At 42.5% G+C, this 19,699-nt stretch overlaps 1 protein-coding gene across 2 annotated transcripts in view; it reads left to right on the forward strand.

Moving 5' to 3' along the window:
- The first annotated feature begins 404 nt into the window (after window positions 1-404).
- calcrla (calcitonin receptor-like a) overlaps window positions 405-19,699 on the forward strand; it is a 35,451-nt gene continuing 16,156 nt past the window's right edge. Inside the window, exons 1-3 of one of the 2 annotated variants that reach the window (XM_064309813.1) lie at window positions 405-638; window positions 13,697-13,795; window positions 19,300-19,450. In XM_064309813.1, coding sequence (XP_064165883.1) covers window positions 13,730-13,795; window positions 19,300-19,450 — 217 coding nt within the window. In that variant the 5' untranslated portion in view covers window positions 405-638; window positions 13,697-13,729. The remainder of the gene's footprint in view (window positions 639-13,696; window positions 13,796-19,299; window positions 19,451-19,699) is intronic. The other variant, XM_064309812.1, reaches the window with a different exon arrangement.

The raw sequence follows: 19,699 nt of genomic DNA on the forward strand, positions 1-19,699 counted from the left end.
ATTATAGATACTATACGAGAGAATCTAAACACTATTTAATTTCGAATGTAAGAGCACGTGTTTCTGACGTATGATCGGCAGTTAACACGAAATAAATGTAACCAGGTTGGAATTACAAATTCATGTCCTTTTCTAATCGTATCTCAAATTTAGGATGGTGGGATTTGAAATCGCATCTCGATGTTCTCGAAGAAATCTTCGTTTGCTTTCCATTCTCTAAATCTTTGCTTCCGTCGTTTTGTGAGCAAAGAGCCCAGTAACTGCATTCTGATTAAGAGTATCGAATTAAGATGTCTTTGTGGGTGGCGAAGTGAAAGCTTCCTTTAGTCTGGGGCGTAAACGTAATTGGGAAACCGGTCCAAGAGGAGACGGTCGTGTTCTCCCAAGGCGGGGTAATTTGTGATGTAACAGGAAGCCACGGTAGTGGATCACTTATAGTCTGACTGTAGCTCCAACTTCACCAACATTTCATTGTGTCCTGGATTCAGTGTGCGTCATTGTTCCATACGCGCTTCAGACACTACGCTGTGGAAAGGGGGATTCGTTTCTTCTGCATGTTAGGGACACCAACCACTGTCCATCGAGAGAGAACTGCTTGAGCGTGTATACACAGTTTTTTTCGGCCTTTTCTCTATCAGGTAAGGGATATTTATTCTGCTATTGCGTAGTGTTTTCTACACTCAGATCGAAAGATGTTCACATAGCATAATGCACGGTGAATATAGCGACAAGAGATAAGATAGCTGATATGAGAGGCAGATATCGGTCTCGTCTCTGAAATCAGAATTGGTGTCCTTTTTCGGCGGCAGTCTATGAAAGCTCGCACATAGCGCTGTCGTTGTATTGGAGACATTAGATTGAATAGTCATTTTGTTGAACTATTGGCCGTGATTACAATGCCATGAGATTTTGCGAGCAATCATCCAGCCAGAATTTGCTTAAAACTCACTAAGTTGTAGGATATGAGCTTGGGTGCTTACTGCAATAGCACTGCAAAAAGGAACGACTGTGTTCTGGTCTGGTCTCGCCGAACAGCCTGTCTTTCAGACGAATGACGTTCTGCAGTTCCAAACATGTTGTTACCTCATTGTCAGTTTTGCAGTGATGTTGAGTATCTCCCTCATACACAATGTAACCTTATATTTTACTGCTCCCCGTCTCCAGCCGCCCTCTGTGCAGCGTGTTTGCTGTTTTTAAAGGGTGAAGAATCACCCTATATCCGCTTTCACCAAATTGGGTTCGCGAGTGTTATTTACAGGGAAGGACGTTGATAACTGCTCTTCTAGTAGCTGAAATAAATGTTACCGTTTGTATATGGTTCTTAAATACATTTTTAAAAGAGATTTAATGATGGCCATTCAATTTTCCAGTCGTGTAGCTGAACTAATGTCAGTCCGTGCGTTGTGCGAATTTCAGTAATTAAACTGGTGTCCTATGCGATTTGACTTAAGAACCAACCAGCTGCGAAGGATACACATAAGCCTTATTTATTTATTTATTTATTTATTTAACACGGAGATCAGTTTCCTGGGAAGCGGCGGCCAGTAGCTTATTGTCCAGGGACCTCATTTGGCTGAAAGAATTTCACAACTTGCAGCATATTTCAGTTGCATCAGATGTAGTAATGTCTTAGCGAAAATCTTAGCGAAATATTAACTGCACATATATATATATATATATATATATATATATATATATATATATATATGCGTGTGTAAGTGTGTGCGCGCGCACGTGTGTGCGTTCGTTCCGTACGCGTGTTATGACCATGTGTGTGTTACCTGTTGGCACCTAGCACTTACCTGGACAAGTCCTACTATATCACACAACAATACAGTGCCATTGCGCAATGGAATTCCGCAAACTGCATTATTTGTTAATCAGCATGAGAAGCTACTCATGAGAGCCGTTAGACACACTAGACACATGTGGTTGTTGTTTTGTTATCTGCGTGGTTACGTAAGATGCAGATTGTGCATTATGAAATGTGGGGGAGCCGAAGGGAAGATCTCTTCAGAATTGGCAGATCGCACTGTGATGCAATGAGAAGTGTTTCGATGTTAGAGGCGCGAGGCGCGAAGAGGTCATCCGCCCGCCAAAGGGAAGGTTCTGAAAGACTGGTATTACAATATTCCCGAGCCCACGCGTTTCCACAAAACCACTGTACTTCTACTTGTTCGACAGCAAAGATGTTAAATTCTCCGTGTTCTCTGCTAATTCAATTAGGTCAGCTATGCACGGGGACACACACAGAGGGGAGTGTTGTTATTCTGAAATTTGTTCAGCCGTCATGCAGGCTGCCCTGTCGGTACGGTGCATTTGCGCGCACGCATAACAAGTTCTCCATGGCATGGTCTAGGGATGCAGGGGCGGAGGGCCGTCTCCCCGAGTGTCCGCGGAGAAGATCCATCTCTTCAGAGAACATGCCTTTATGCCTGCCTTCTCCATAAATAGACTAAATAGACCCATTACTCACTGACTGTCTAAAGAAGTCTGCTTTGCTATTTAGTGGTGCAGTGTCGTCGAGGGAATTGACAGTATCGCGGATATTTTCTTTTTTGGGGGGCTGGCCTGGGGGGGGGGGGGGTAGTCGTTAATGGCCACGCGTAATGTATGCACCCAGGCATGTATTGGGGCGACCGGTGACGAGAGAGAGGCCTTATATCAGCTGGAACAAAGCTGCTTCGGTTGATGCAGCTGCATCGCTGGCCGATCTGTGGCGGTCACCATGGTGCGAAATGTGCCGCGGGCGCGGGGAGGGCCGCTGAATCTGACGCGGGTTCCGAATGTTTCATAAACTGTTCTTTCTGGCTGGTTCCACTGTGTATATTTTATTAAATAGGCTACATGACTTATCGCCGTACGTCTGCAGTGGCAAGTAGGCTATTGTATGAGCTACCTACATTTAGTTTAGAATTGAGTTTTAACCAAAACCCACAGTTTTTGCTCGGTTTACAGTGCACAACAAAATAGTCGTCGTTAATTGAATTTTAGAGTAATTCTGATCTTGTTTGGATTCATAAACACTGGGCTGGATTCAACCAAACACAACTTTAAAGACTGTTTAAGGGTTTATGCAATTCGGTCAAACCATTCCGATGTATCTGTTGCTTTTTCTCAATTAGAGGTACCGTTCAACATACCGTCTCAACATGGCAGTAATAATAGGTTCAAGCCGTTAGAATTAATTAAAATTATTTGCAAATACGCTTTTGATTAATCGGTCGGACCATTTAAAAAACTTTTTTATGCTAAAAGCTCTGCTTAGGCTGCACATTGTCGCGCAAAATTCAGTTCACTGTTATTTCTACCAGAGGAATACTACAAATTGCGTCAGATTTGTTGCTACTTGAAAATGAATTTAACCGTTCTGTAATATAATTTTTAAAAACGACTTAACTTATTTTAGTGGTTTAATCAGATTTCATAATTTACGAGAAAAAAAAATCATTACAATTAAATAATTGTTATAAGACAGATTGTTAAATTGAAGACAGGGATACAGGGTAAACTCACTTGCTCTTAAAAACCTTTTACCTCCGCAATTTTCAGCCCACTATTTTTACAGCTTGGTTTTGTTTTTTGTCTTAAAAAGCTTTAAGGTGCGTCTGATTAAATTCAAAACAAAGTTCGGTTTAATTGAATTTCATGTAAACTGACTAAGTGGTTTTACTTGAATCTAAGGGATTGTCAATGTTGAATTATCTCTGAATATGTTGTAAAACACAGTTGAGCTCTTTTTTTCAGCTGTTATTAAATGGCGCTTCACAAACAGGAAATTGCATTATTAAAAAGGAGGCACCAGATCAGTCTACGGGAGCCGAAGTCCTTAGCCTGTAGCGTTGCCTTTCATTTATAAACGGACGTAGGCTACACCTGGAGCACCAGGTGACTTCCTGTCCCAGTAATAACCTCTGTTAAATTAGAGACCGGACCAACACTAGCAGGTTGTGTTACCTTTTCCCTCTCCTGGCATGAATAGAGGTAGCCGACACAAGGCAGCCATGATTCAGCCGTTAAGCCAATTTCAGTCTCACAGGTAGATCTGATTTCCTCTGGCCGTTTTTACTACGCTGGACGCGCATTCAAGTGTATTGCGCTGGTCATTGAATATCTTTTTAATCACCATTACAAACATTAGTTATTCACACTCATTTCCGGAAGCTGGAGCGGTTATGGGCATTCCCATAGACTCTATGGTAGCCTGGACACTGTACATCATTTTTTTTACTGAGGCACTGGCTAATTTGAGCTTAGTTAAGGGCTGGAATTTGAAACTGTTTGATTTAGTGAAATGCAGTTTTTTTTTTTAAGGAAATGTCACTATAATGCTCTATTCTTTGTATTCTTTGTTCTCCTTGGTGGAAAAATATTTTTATTTATTTAGTTTTGTTAAAGTGGAGTGCCCCCCCCCCCCCCCCCGAAAACAGAACGTCTTTGTGAAGGATGTTTGAACAGTGGAAAAATCAGTCACAGTTTCCAAGTGGATGTGTGTTAAACAAACTGTCTCTGGCTGACAGGGACTTCCTGCCCTTGGGGTTGGGTTCGGGGGAAGACTGGCTCCAGGGAGAGACACATCTGTGACCACACCCTGCTCTGTACAGGAAGGGCAGCAAGTTATCATGCTTCAGCCCTGTTTTTTCTCCTTTTTATCTCCGACAATTCCCCTGTCCTCAGCAGTTTTTAGAAATGTAAATCCTTGTTTAATTTCAGCACAGAATTAAAATGGTGCATCAGTTCAATGTGATCTGACACGCTGTTGGCTGTTTCACAGGCCATAAGTTGAATACATATTCGTGTTGTATATTCATATTGCTTTGGTTCTGTCTGCAAATGCTGTGTATAAAATGCAAGCAGAAAAGGAGAATGTGGAAAATGTGTGTGTGTTTTTGATGCGAGACGGAGGTTGAGCAGATATTCAGCACTTGGGAGCTTGTTTCCCCCCCCACCCCCCACCCCCCCGGGGGTTCTCTCAGGAACGGTCTAAAAACAGCGGTGAATTTGACCCGGGCCGCGGGGTTATTCCTGAGCCAGAGGCTCCCATTCCAACGCTGAGTGTATCTGAGAGCAGGACGGGATTAGAACTGGGCCTGTAAACACACTCTGATTTGGCCGCAGCAGGGCGGGGGGTGGGGGGTGCTCCTAAACATGGCTGCACCAGTACCCTCAAGGTATTTTTACAGTGTTAATGTCTATCGGAATAGACCTTGCATGCATGTGTTTGTGCGTGAGAGTTCTCTGTTTACAGATGGACATGGGGAAGGAGGCTGAACTTTAGGAGCACCACTGTTTAGATGAGCCGGTTGCAATGAGTTTTAGTGTCCTTTAGGTGTCTGAGTCTGCATCTGTCTTTCTGTCCTTTGTGTGTGCCTGAACAACAGATACTGTGTGTGCATGTGTGAGTGTGTGTGTGTGTTGTATCTGTGTATGTGTGTGAGAGAGTGTGTGTTGTATCTGTGTGTGTGTGTGTGTGTGTGTGTGTGTGCATGTGTGTGGAGGGGGTCATTTTCCATGGTTCTGGATATTTCTGTTTGGAATAAATCAAAGGAAGAAGCTTAATAGGTCCTTGTGGGGGTGTAGCATGTGGTCTTTAAAATATCCAGGCAGTCAAACCTCTTGAGAAGTAACAGCTGAGATCCACTGCATTGGCAGTATATTCTTAACGCTGTGCTATTCAGGGCAGCAGGAAGATGATAGCATTATACACGCAGACAATATGAGTTATCAATAACCCACAGTGCTGGGAAAACACAGCCCATGCTAGTTCTACAGTCACACTGGCACACCTGCTGGCACAGGCCCGGCACACTGACACACACACTGGCACAGGCCCTGACACACTGACATACAGCCTGGCACACTGGCACACGCTCTGGCACACTGGCACACACCCTGGCACACTAACATACACACTGGCACATGCCCTGACACACTGACATACAGCCTGGCGCACTGGCACACGCCCTGGCACACTGGCACACTAACATACACACTGGCACATGCCCTGACACACCTGCTGGCACGCACCCTGGCACACTGGTACACACCCTGGCACACCTGCTGGCACACACCCTGGCACACTGGTACACACCCTGGCACACTGACATACACACTGGCACATGCCCTGACAGACCTGCTGGCACACACCCTGGCACACTGGTACACACCCTGGCACACCTGCTGGCACACACCCTGGCACACTGGTACACACCCTGGCACACCTGCTGGCACACACCCTGGCACACTGGTACACACCCTGGCACACCTGCTGGCACACACCCTGGCACACTGGTACACACCCTGGCGCACTGACATACACAATGGTACGCACCCTGGCACATGCACTGGCAAGCCCTGGCACACTGGGGGTTTCCTTATTGGATGCTCCTTCATATACAGGGGGAAAAATGGCACTGTTTGGGTAGAGCAGTGCACATGCCCCCATCCTCAGTTTGCCGTTGCATATAGCTTCATGTATTTTTGATTGGTAATGTCAGACTGAAGCCTGTAGTAACAGTGACACATAGTGACATTAATATAATTGTCAGGTAGAACATTTCTGGCCTTGAGGACCTGATTTGAGAGTATTGGGCATTGAGCCCAACAGAATTGTGGCTTCAGTTGATCTTACTTGGTACAAGATGGCCTGTCTGATCCAGTGGCACACACAAGTCAGTCAGTGACATCCATTAGCGCAAAAAACAGTCCGAGTACTGATATCATTTTTATATATTTATTTATTCAGAAGACCTTCATTTTAGGCCCACCGGTCTTCAAAGTGCAAGAGATGCAATCCGTCACCCGGCCCTGTCAGAAAATGAGCAATGTCAGCTTTATACCGCGGTCCATGTGACAGGAAACTGTGCAGCTGGAGCTCACCAGCCCTTGGCGGTCATGGGTCACAGACTTGGGGGGGGGGGGGGTTGTAAATGAGTCTGAATGGCACACATTCCTGGAACTGTGATGTACAAGTGCATTTTTACTGAAAGACATTCCCCTAATGAGCGCTTCGATCTTACTGTGGTCTCAGGTCCTGACTTTTTAAAACGGAGCCTTGTGTAGCCTTCATTTTGCTGTGTGGTCTTGACTAGCAGCATACATGTTTGACTGGGCGGGTGATAAGGTGCAGGGGGGCGGGGGGGGGGGGGGTGTTGGTGGGTGGCGGTGCTGCGTCTGGATCTTATCTTTTCTCTCGCACATGGCGTTAATTCTCCACCCATTCCCATGGGCCTGTGCGGGTGGGACGGGAGGGGCTTTTCCACAGTTGAGTTGGACCTCCCTGCTGCACATGGACAGAGCCTTTTCAGTGTTTTCCACCATCTGATCCTGCCAAGGCAGAGACACTCGATGATGATATCCCACAGAGAAGCCACGGCCCAGAGTCTGAGAGCGGCGGGGTTAGGGTTATGTGAGGATGTGATTTGGTTAACGTTATATGAGGATGTGATTGGGTTAACTTTATGTGAGGATGTGATTGGGTTAGGGTTATGTGAGAATGTGATTGGGTTAGGGTTATGTGAGGATGTGATTTGGTTAGGGTTATGTGAGGATGTGATTGGGTTATGTAAGTATGTGAATTAGTTTGGGTTATGTGAGGATGTGATTGGGTTAGTGTTATGTGAGGATGTGATTCGGTTAGGGTTATGTGAGGATTTGATTTGGTTAACTTTATATGAGGATGTGATTGGGTTAACGTTATGTGAGGATGTGATTGGGGGACTCCTTGGACACATGCGTTCAGTTGCTTGGTGACATTTACATTTCGCAGTTGCTCTTATCCAGAGCAACATACACATGCAGCTTACATTAATTATGTAAAATTCTATTTATAGCACTAGTTGTTTAATGAAGTAAGTACCCGGTTGAAAGGTACAACCACAGCACCCAGCTCAGATGCAAGCCCATTTCCCTAACCACCATGCTACCCTGCTGTCCATATCCGGCATCACCCACAGGTGAGAGTTGAGAATGCTTTTGTGCTTCTCAACCTGTTGCTGTTGATTATTATTATTATTATTATTATTATTATTATTATTATTATTACTATGAGAAGAGCATAGGCTGTCATAATCATGAACTTACCTGATTCATCTGTGGTTTGCCGTAAAAGCTGCTCAGCAGAATAATTTGTCATATTGTCAGAATAAAACATAATTCCTCTTAATGTCACTCTTGCTTCTAGTACAATCTGCAGGGCGTGCACTTTTCTGGTATAGTCTGCAGGGCGTGCACTGTTCTGGTTCAGTTTGCAGGGCATGCACTGTTCTGTTACAGTCTGCAGGATGTGCACTCTTCTGGTACAGTCTGCAGGATGTACACTCTTCTGGTACAGTCTGCAGGATGTGCACTCTTCTGGTACAGTCTGCAGGATGTGCACTCTTCTGGTACAGTCTGCAGGATGTACACTCTTCTGGTACAGTCTGCAGGATGTACACTCTTCTGGTACAGTCTGCAGGGTGTGCACTCTTCTGGTACAGTCTGCAGGGTGTGCACTCTTCTGGTACAGTCTGCAGGGTGTGCACTCTTCTGGTACAGTCTGCAGGATGTACACTCTTCTGGTACAGTCTGCAGGATGTGCACTCTTCTGGTACAGTCTGCAGGGTGTGCACTCTTCTGGTACAGTCTGCAGGGTGTGCACTCTTCTGGTACAGTCTGCAGGGTGTGCACTCTTCTGGTACAGTCTGCAGGGCGTGCACTCTTCTGGTACAGTCTGCAGGGCGTGCACTCTTCTGGTACAGTCTGCAGGGTGTGCACTCTTCTGGTACAGTCTGCAGGGCGTGCACTCTTCTGGTACAGTCTGCAGGGCGTGCACTCTTCTGGTACAGTCTGCAGGGCGTGCACTCTTGTAATTATGCAACTTTAATGCTCTGAAGCTGGCTTACTGAAGCAGCTGGGATTTGAGTGCCTTTCAGCACTATTTATTTATTTATTTGTTTGTTTATCCTTAAATATGTAGTTTGATTTTGTGGAAGAAATGATTTTGTCTAGTCAGAATTCAGCTGAACTTAACGGCATTATAATTTTAAATTTAATATTATTTGATTCTGGTGGTTGCCACTTGAAAAGGTAAATACTTATGAGTTCAGATAAATGTTAACATTGCATGACTGTTGAGATGACAGAAGGATGCTTTGCATATGATTACATGCGATAGCTGTTTGTCCCCGCTGTGTGTGTGAAATGACTCTGTGATGTGCTATGATCACAGGCCTGGGGGCTTTGCTTCATTTTGGCTAGCAGAGCACCTAACATAAACATTACCATTGCCAAGCATTGCTCACTTGTTTTTTCTCAAGCCCAGACCAGCCTGTTTGTGCTTGGGAGGTGTGACGGCAACATTTTTCATATGTTTAAAACAACACTTTTGACAAAATTACACATTAATAATTTTATGGAAAATTACTTCAATTATTGTTATTTGTTCACCTTATACAAATTTTAAATTTAACGTGTGTAAGAATATTTGGATATTCATTTACATCTCAACATTGACAGTAGATTGATTGGGTGTCAGTGCCGTGTTGTGCCTGTATGGTGTCCTACTGAGACCTGATAGTGTGATACAGTAATATCAGATCTGAGAGAGTGATACAGTAATATCAGACCTGAAAGTGATACAGTAATATCATAGTGTGATACAGTAATATCAGATCTGAGAGAGTGATACAGCAATATTAGATATGAGAGTGATACAGTAATATAAGATCTGATACAATAATATCAGATCTGAGAGAGTGATGCAGTAATATCAGAGTGTGATACAGTAATATCAGATCTGAGAGTGATACAGTAATACCAGATCTGACTGTGATACAGTAATATCAGATCTGAGAGTGATACAGTAATATCAGATCTGAGAGTGTGATACAGCAATTTTAGATCTGAGAGTGATACAGTAATATCAGATCTGAGAATGATGCAGTAATATCAGATCTGAGAGTGTGATACAGTAATATCTGATCTGAGAGTGATGCAGTAATATCAGATCTGAGAGTGTGATACAGTAATATCAGATCTGAGTATGTGATACAGTAATGTCAGATCTGAGAGTAATACAGTAATATCAGATCTGAGAGTGTGATTCAGTAATATCAGATCTGAGAGTGTGATACAGTAATATCAGATCTGAGAGTGTGATACAGTAATACCAGATCTGACTGTGATACAGTAATATCAGATCTGAGTGTGATACAGTAATATCAGATCTGAGAGTGTGATACAGTAATATCTGATCTGAGAGTGATGCAGTAATATCAGATCTGAGAGTGTGATACAGTAATATCAGATCTGAGTATGTGATACAGTAATGTCAGATCTGAGAGTAATACAGTAATATCAGATCTGAGAGTGTGATTCAGTAATATCAGAGTGTGATACAGTAATATCAGATCTGAGAGTGTGATACAGTAATATCAGATCTGAGTGTGATACAGTAATATCAGATCTGAGTGTGATACAGCAATTTTAGATCTGAGAGTGATACAGTAATATCAGATCTGAGAATGATGCAGTAATATCAGATCTGAGAGTGTGATACAGTAATATCAGATCTGAGAGTGATGCAGTAATATCAGATCTGAGTATGTGATACAGTAATATCAGATCTGAGTGTGATACAGTAATATCAGAGCTGAGTGTGATACAGTAATATCAGATCTGAGAATGATGCAGTAATATCAGATCTGAGAGTGTGATACAGTAATATCAGATCTGAGTGTGATACAGTAATATCAGATCTGAGAGTGATACAGTAATATCAGATCTGTGAGTAAAACAGTAATATCAGATCTGAGAGTGATACAGTAATATCAGATCTGAGAGTGTGATACAGTAATATCAGATCTGAGAGAGTGATACAGTAATGTCAGATCTGAGAGTAATACAGTAATATCAGATCTGAGAGTGTGATGCAGTAATATCAGAGTGTGATACAGTAATATGAGATCTGAGAGTGTGATACAGTAATATGAGATCTGAGTGTGATACAGTAATATCAGATCTGAGTGTGATACAGTAATATTAGATCTGAGTGTGATACAGTAATATCAGATCTGAGAGTGTGATACAGTAATATCAGATCTGAGTGTGATACAGTAATATCAGATCTGAGAGTGTGATACAGTAATATCAGATCTGAGTGTGATACAGTAATATCAGATCTGAGAGTGTGATACAGGAAAATTAAAGGTAAATTTCCCATTTTAGAAATGTGACCAGGGCTTAAATGCACTACAGCAGCAGAAGCTTGTTCTGAAGAAACAGAACTCCTGTGAGAGGCTGTATGTACCAGGGGATACGTGGGTCTCCATCAGTCTGATTTGGCTGTGAACATTGTGTGACTGCGTGCTCAGTGGATTAATGCTGTGGAAATATGGTATAATGTAACACCCTTCTGTCAAAATAGGAAGTATGTTCCTGAAGGCCAGAGAGGAAGTGGAAAAGCAGAGGGCAGACTTCCTGTGATCCCTGTAGGATGTTTACCGTGCTCAATCTAAAGACAATAGACCTGATAACCAGGGCCTGTGCTTCAGCTTCTGCAGCTACACACAGCTACGCACAGCTGCTAAGCATGTTTCTCCACGAGCTGGTCTGAAAACACGGGGGTTTTATCACCAGGGGCGACGGCAAGGACAAACTCCACCGAATCACAAGGCTAAATTGGGGTTCCCCCCCCCCTCCCCCACCTTTAATTGAATGCATATGTGCAGTCCGGTCAGTTTGACCCTGACCAATTACATCAACCTGCCCCCACTACGGATTGAATGGAACCTTTTCTTTCAACTGATCAGCGTAGCGAAGCGAGTCCCGTCCAAGCAGTGACTCCTCCGGCCCTCCTGGCGTTAACTGCCACAGTAATTATGGATGGTTTGGACCTCTCCAAGTGAGCGTTTGCACATGTTTATGGCTAAAATGCACTGCAGTTCAAATATTTGTTTTTGGGCTTTGGGCTGCATTATACGCAATGTGCTGCAGCCTGGATTTAAATGTGATGTGTTGATGTGAGCTGGACAGGCAGAGGTTTTTCCGCGCGCCGGTCACGATGGGGAAATGGAGGAAGCTGGCAGCGGCAGCGGCTTTGATAAAAAGCTGGCCGGATTAATGAGGCTGCTCTGCTCGTCTGGAAGAGGGGGACAGCAGGAAGGGCCCTCCGCTTGTTTTTGTGCAAAGGTTTGAACGTGTGGACATGGAACCTTTCTTTTTTTCTGCTTTGATGTGTTAAATCAAAGTTTTTCAATTCAAATTTAATTTTATTCATATCCAATTCTATTATTGTCCTCTCTCTCTTTCTCTCTCTCTCTCTCTCTGGTTATTTCCTTCATATAAACTTAATGCACATAATTGCACCTACCAAAACTATGAATGATGTATTACTGAGTATCAGTTTACTTTCTTCGCAGTAGAATATCGCAAACTTGCATCTTCAATGCTATTTCCCCTCTCTAACCATTTATTTGGCCCAATGCACAATTACATAAATACAGGCAACCATTTTGAGTTGATCAAATTAACGTCTGACGCGAATTAATTGGCTCCTAATTGGTGAAAGTGGGGACGCATAGCCACTAAACCTACAGTAATCATTTGGTATATAATGTAGACAAAGACAAAGCCAATAACAAGCAAAACCTGCATTGTGTTCACTTTAAGGAACAAATTATGAAAGAGCTTAAAAACATATGGGGAAGAAATTTGGCTGACACAGCTTTCGTTTGGAGCAGACTTTGCCCCCAGCCCCCCCACCCCCCAGTTTAACACAGCTTTCGTTTGGAGCAGACTTGGACCCCAGACCCCACCGCCCAGTTTAACACAGCTTTCGTTTGGAGCAGACTTGGACCCCAGACCACCCCACCCCAGTTTAACACAGCTTTCGTTTGGAGCAGACTTGGACCCAGACCCACGCCAGTTTAACACAGCTTTCGTTTGGAGTAGACTTGGCCCCCAGCCGCCCCCCCCCCCACCCCCATTTTAACAACACAGTTTTCGTTTGGAGCAGACTTGGACCCCAGGCCCCACCCCCCAGTTTAACAGCTTTCGTTTGGAGTAGACTTGGACCCCAGACCCCACCCCAGTCTTGGACCCCAGCCACACCCTCTGACTCACTGCCCCTGCTGCTTACTGCTCTCACTCGAGATTTATACTGACCACCTCAAAGAAAAAGTCAGTGAACCAGTCATCCTGTTTTTTTAATGATGTAGCAAACATAAGCATAGCTTTTTTTGGTGACTGGAGATTTCCATTGGAAAGCAGGGATGCTGCGAAGCCTCGAGAGTCTTCGTTTAGCAAAAATTACCAAAAAAAAGTTTGACCGTCCTTCATTTAAATGATAGTTTGCCCAAGGGGACGTGTCACCGTTAGCATTCCTCTGCATCAAACCGAATGGGCTTTTATTGGAGTGGCCCCTCATCCATTTCCTACTGTCAGTTTGCGTTATGACAAGGAGGTGTGATGGGTGAAGAGATGCACTTGGTTCCTGTAGACCTGGGTGCTTTCCTATTGCTTGGATACTGAGGATCTCAAACCACAATTAAAATGTGCTGCTTGCATCTGCCTTTTAGCTAAATGCTAATAAATGAATGTCATATTCTCATTTAATTCCAGATGAGTATCCTTTTACTGGTTGTACAGGCTGATTTTCTACACACTGCACATTTAAATGGATGTTGGATGTCTTGAACAATTTACTTTGTTATTACAGATCATCGGTCTTTGCCGCTGTGGACACTTTGAAATGCCAAAGATGAAACTAGAGGGCTGTTGGATTGCTTCTCTCCTACTACTGTGTTCTGTCACAGAGGTAAGATTCACATATATTCTATTGCTCTTTAATACACAGCAAGATATTACTCATATTCCTAATATATTATGTAACATTATTTTACCGTTGAAAGAAACTGAATTGTTCACTTTAATGCTTTTTTGCTTGTGTGACTTTTTTGGCGATGATGTCAAATACACGGGTTTCTGTTGAAATAATGCGTTTGGCATTTGTGCAGGAGGCGGCACAGATTTGTACTTGAAGGCTATTTTTGGGAAAGCAGATATTTGATTTCTGCTGCAGAACAAAGAGCCGCATCTGTTTTCTGTGTTGACTGAAGAATGAACATCCTGTTGCACACAACACAAACGGGCCGGACGTTCGTTACTTACGTTCCGCTCAAGTGCTTCTTGGACATTTTTCGGTCGTGCCGATTCTGTGACAAGAGGACACCAAATCGGAAATCCGCCAACTGTGCAATCATAGATGAAGTCAAAATCTGCAAAAATGGGCTCAAAAGCAGGGAAAGGTGGTATCTGAACCGAAATTGTGTAGGAGTTAAACCCCTGCCACAATTCTTTGGGTGAATGCATTGTCAGAAACCTGTCCGATTCATATAGTAGACATTCTGAGGAACCCATTTCACCCAACTTTTACTGAGTTAGAATCCATTGATTTTGCAGGAGAACAAGATTTGCATTTAGATTTGTATTGCCTTATGTTCAGATTATCCCAATGTTGGCTGTCCTTGTAATAATTATTATATTATGTCATACACCATACAGACTTGGACCGATTTCCAACAAACTTGATAATCTTCACTAACTTCTGTCCCACGATCCACTTTCATTTCATTTGGTTATTCAGTTATCAAGATAATTCATGTCTCATGATGACAGCACAAACCGCTACAGTATTGTCATCGGCCATATCCTTTTTTCTCATTCAAGTTCATAGGTCTGTGCTGGCTATGTTTTTAACCGAATGGTCCAGTTTATATACCATATGTGTATCATGGTTCAATAAAGATATGCAGCAAGTTTGGTGCAGATTGGTCCACAAACAAAATAATATAATAGACTTGAATAATAGAATAGAATAATAGAATATAATAAACCACTGTTTTTTTGCCACGGCGCGCAGGAGACTGCCGCCGTGGGCTATGCATGGCAAATTGTGGTCACTCACTCACTCACTCATGGATGACCTTTGAGGGTCGTTTGGTGGGACACATGCGCAAGTGGTGCTTCATTTAGTAGGACGCATGCGCAGGTGCATCTTCCAAAAATCACCACTTCAAACGACACAAGATTTTTAAGCACAGCTTTATCGCCTAATGTTACTTTAGCTAACCCTAATATGTTAGCGTTCCGCCTACTTTAGTTAACCTAGTTAGCGCATACCACCGATACAGATGTATGGACACACGGAGGACAACAAATAACGTTACGGAGGTGAGGACATGCCATAGCTAGCTAGCTATACAGTTACCGCCGTGGGTCTGGACAGTTTCGTGCTTGTTTTATCATAATGTTGGAAAATCCACCCTAAGGACTTTGTTTTTAGCTGGTTGTGTAGTTCGAAAAATTTTCGTATCAGCAAATAATGTGTGCTGAGTTTCATGGAAATTGCACTTATGGTGTGGAGGTTATTGTAAAATTTAGAACTTTAATTGGATGGTCACCGAGTGGCCAGTCTCGGAACCTATGAGCTAAATCACAGTTAAAATGATGATTTAGCCTCTGGCGTGGCGCGATAGTCTCGTGAATTGGAAGCACCCCAGCATATGTAGTAGACCATATCCAACCAAGATCTTCCTCTCTGGAAGTTCTGCCATGCTTATAGTCCATTAGGCAACTATTCGAAGGAGAATGGAATGTAGATCACAGACGAATGGAGATTACAGAAGATAACAGATGAAATTTTGAACAGGATTATTTAGCAAATTTGCTTTGTTTTCATTGTGTTCCATTTGAAACCAATCCAGTGCCTTATATTGAGATAAGGGGCGGGGCATATGCATTTTCTTGGATTACGGCAAACGTTTGATATATCAGACACGGCCCACAGCTTGCTCGCGACTGGCTAAGGACCTCCCTGAGTGCCACCGGGCAGAAGATGCCAACAAGCTGATCCGCCCACGTGTCCATTTTAGAGGAGCAGGTGTTCTGCTCCTCCATAGAGGGTTTTTTTGGTGTTTTTTCAGGCAATTCAGCCATTTCCCTTGAGTACTATCCATATGGCCATCAGCACCCGTGTGGTGTGTCCCATGGGTTCTGTTTACCTGCACACCTCACTACTGTGATTGGTCGAGCCTACTCAGCTTCCACCACTCCCAACAGGAAGTGCTGGCTTATGCTTTCATTGAGGTAATTCAGGGTTTGAAATGGTCTGCCAACAAACTATAATTTATGAGAAAGTGTGTCAAAGAGAGACTCCGTAGGGGCCAATTGGAGTTATATTGAATGAGCATCTAATGGCTGACTGACCTGACCACACTGCCAAACCTCATGTCTCTGATGTTACCATCTCACAGAAACTGCGTTGTGAAATTTCTGACAATCATTCTCTATGGGAGTAATTTTTCAAATAATAAAGTTAAATATCTTGGGAGCTATTCAGAATTTTGAAAACCTGCATAAAACACACATCAGGACAGTGCCAGATGGTATGGAGTTGTCTTTTGTGTCTACCTTGCAAACTGTCCAAGAAGTTGGACCAAATTCTGAATAATATCTAATATGTAACATGTTGCCTTGAAATTCTCTATTCAGGAAACACCTTGGGATTGGTTACATCTGTATGCACTTTGCATTTATAAGTGATCATCAGTCATCATAGGATCTCGTCATTTCACACCATGTTCTGTGTTTCTGGAGTGGAAATTTAATTTGAAAATAACTAGGACAATGGATGAAATGTAAAAATTGTTTTGTACAGAATAAGCTCTTGATTCATTTATTTTTGAAATGCGTTGGAGTGCTTGGCAGAGAAACTTGTGCAACAGATGGTCCCCTTGTGTTTCCACAGACCTCCCATAACCCTTCCTGCCTATTTACAGATTCAGTCAAACTCTTTCTGTTTTCATTCTGGGTACGTTTTCCAAGTTAGAGATTAGACCTCATAAATGGTGAAATGTATATCATACGACTTTCACTAAGTTTATGTTGAATTCTTGATCGATTTTTATTTTATGACATTTTCTGAGACATTGCTTGAAAGGGAATAATACATGAATATGATATATTAAATGGTATAGAATTATATAATATATATATACATATAATATATATATATATATATATATATATATATATATATATATATATACACACACACACACAATTAGATATGCAGTATATAGAGTATATGCAGTGCAGTGTGTACATTTTTAGACAGTGACCCAATTTTAATTGAATTTTAAATAAATCAATGAATAGGAAATTAAAGTGCAGACTGTCAGCTTTCATTTGAGGGCATCTACACCCATATGGGGTGATCTGTGTACTACAGCCCTTTTTATACATAATCCCCCAATTTTGGGCAGCAAATTATTGGACAATTGCCTGCTCAGTTGTTTCTTGGCCAGCTGTGTGTCTTTAATAATTAGTTCATGCACATGAAAGCTAACGAAATGTCTGGAGTTGATTCTAGGTTTGGAATTAGCATTTGTTCCTGTCAACATGAGGACCAAATGAGTGTCAATGCTAGTAAAGCAGGCCATCTTGAGGCTGAAAATCAGAACATACAATGACACAGCCAAAACACTGGTTGTGTCCAAATCAAGCTGTTTGATACATTAGGAAGCAAGAACTCACTGCTGAGCTCAGCAATAGGAGACAGCCAGGTTGAAACAAACCCCCTTTTTTAACTGAACAGGTCAAGAACAGATCAAGAACACACTCCAGGATATGGGCACAGATGTATCAAAAACTACCATAAAGAGATGACTACACCAGCATATTCTCAGAGGGTTTACCATAAAGAGAAGACTACACCAGCATATTCTCAGAGGGTTTGCCACAAGATGCAAACCCCCGGCAAGCTTCTGAACAGAATGGGCAGGGTAGAGTTCACTAAAAATGACATTAAAAGACATTGTGGAGCTCCGGAGCAGTCTCATGGACAAACAAGGCACGTAATAACCTGTACGAATGTGATGGAAAGAAGAAAGTGTGGAGAAAGGAAGGAAGTGCTCTTGATCCAAAGTAGTGTTGTGGTTTGGGCATGTATGGCTTCCCCTGGAACTGGCTCACTTGTCTTCATTGGTGATGTGACTGCTGATGGCAGCAGGACGAACTCTGAAGTGTGCAGAAACATCTGCTCAGTTGTTTGGACAGTGCTTCACCTTGCAGCTGGACAATGACCTCAAACATACTGTAACTAAGCAATTTCAGGGCCAAAAGGTGGAATGTAATTGACTGGCTAGGTCAATGAACCATCTTTGAAGCCAAATGAACATGCATTTCACTCGCTGAAGACCCGACTGATGCAACGTACCCCAAAGGCAAACAAAAACTAAAGATGGCCGTAGCACAGGCCTGGCAGAGCATGACCAGAGAGGATACTCAGCACCTGATGATGTCTGTGGGTCACAGACTTCAGGCAGTTATCAAATACGAAGGATTTGCAACCGAATACTAAATATGATGACTTTGTTTCAGATTATGTTAATTTGTCCAATTGCTTTTACTCTCCTAAAATGGGGGATTATGTATAAAAAGGGCTGTAATTACTACACGGATCACCTGATATGGATGTAAATACTCTCAAATTGAAGCTGACAGTCTGCGCTTTAATCTCATATTCACAGTCACGTCTCAAATCCAGTGTGATGAAGTATCAGCCGAAACATAAAAATGTGTCACTGTCCAAATACGTATGCACACTTTTGTACTGTATGTATGTGTGTATGTGTGTGTGTGTGTGTGTGTGAATAAACAGTACACACGCTGTTATATATTCCATGATAAAATTCCTCTTTCAGCAGGAAGTGGTGTCCTGACTGATAAATGGTGGATCTCTTGGACCATTTGTACAAGCCGTTCCATGCTGCAGCCATTTCCTGTTTGCCAAATAAGGATGTGCTGGATGTGCTGTTTAAATTGTCTATAGGGGCTTCAAATTTAGCAACAAACTCACTGGCTACTGTAGTATTTGTCCTGACTCTGAGGCTAAACAAACGAGGTTGAGCTCACATCAAACAATAGGCCACACCACAGCTTCTTAATTTCACTATCAAAATAAGCCCCAACTTCTCTTGACAATATGCCAATGACAATATACCTGCAAAATAATCATATGAAGGCTTTCATTTAGTCCTCACAATGGGTTATTCTGTGTATTAGCTTTCTAGTAATTAGGCATCACTGAATGAGTGTCTTTTTCAAACATTATTTTTGAAGCGTTATTATTGCTCTTATTTGACTTACAATTTTTATTTGGTTCTCAAATCTGGGGGAAAACCTAAGATTGATTTCAGTCTTATGATACAGAGAAGTTTTAATTCAGATATGTGACTGCTTTGTGTGTCTTTTTTGTAGCATTTTGGCGTTGTTCACGCTGAAGAGAACGAAACTTCTAAGGAATTGCAGAATGGTTACCACGACATCGGCGTTACGAGGAATAAGATCGTGACTGCCCAATTTGAGTGCTACCAGAAAATCATGAAGGATCCCAACCGCAACAAGAAAGGTAACGTAGTTGGATGGATTTTTATTTTTCATTCGATGTCATGCATCATAACATTACAATACAGGCATTTAGCAGGCGCTCTTATCGAGATCGACTTATATAACTTTTACATTGTATCCATTTATACAGCTGGATATAGTGTATACTGAAGCAATGCAGGTTAAGTACCTTGCTCAAGGGTACAACGGCAGTGTCCTACCCAGGAATTGAACGTATGACCTTTTGGTTATAAGCCCTGTTCCTTACCCA

The sequence above is a fragment of the Anguilla rostrata genome, chromosome 15, assembly GCF_018555375.3.
Source record: "Anguilla rostrata isolate EN2019 chromosome 15, ASM1855537v3, whole genome shotgun sequence".
NCBI lineage: Eukaryota > Metazoa > Chordata > Actinopteri > Anguilliformes > Anguillidae > Anguilla > Anguilla rostrata.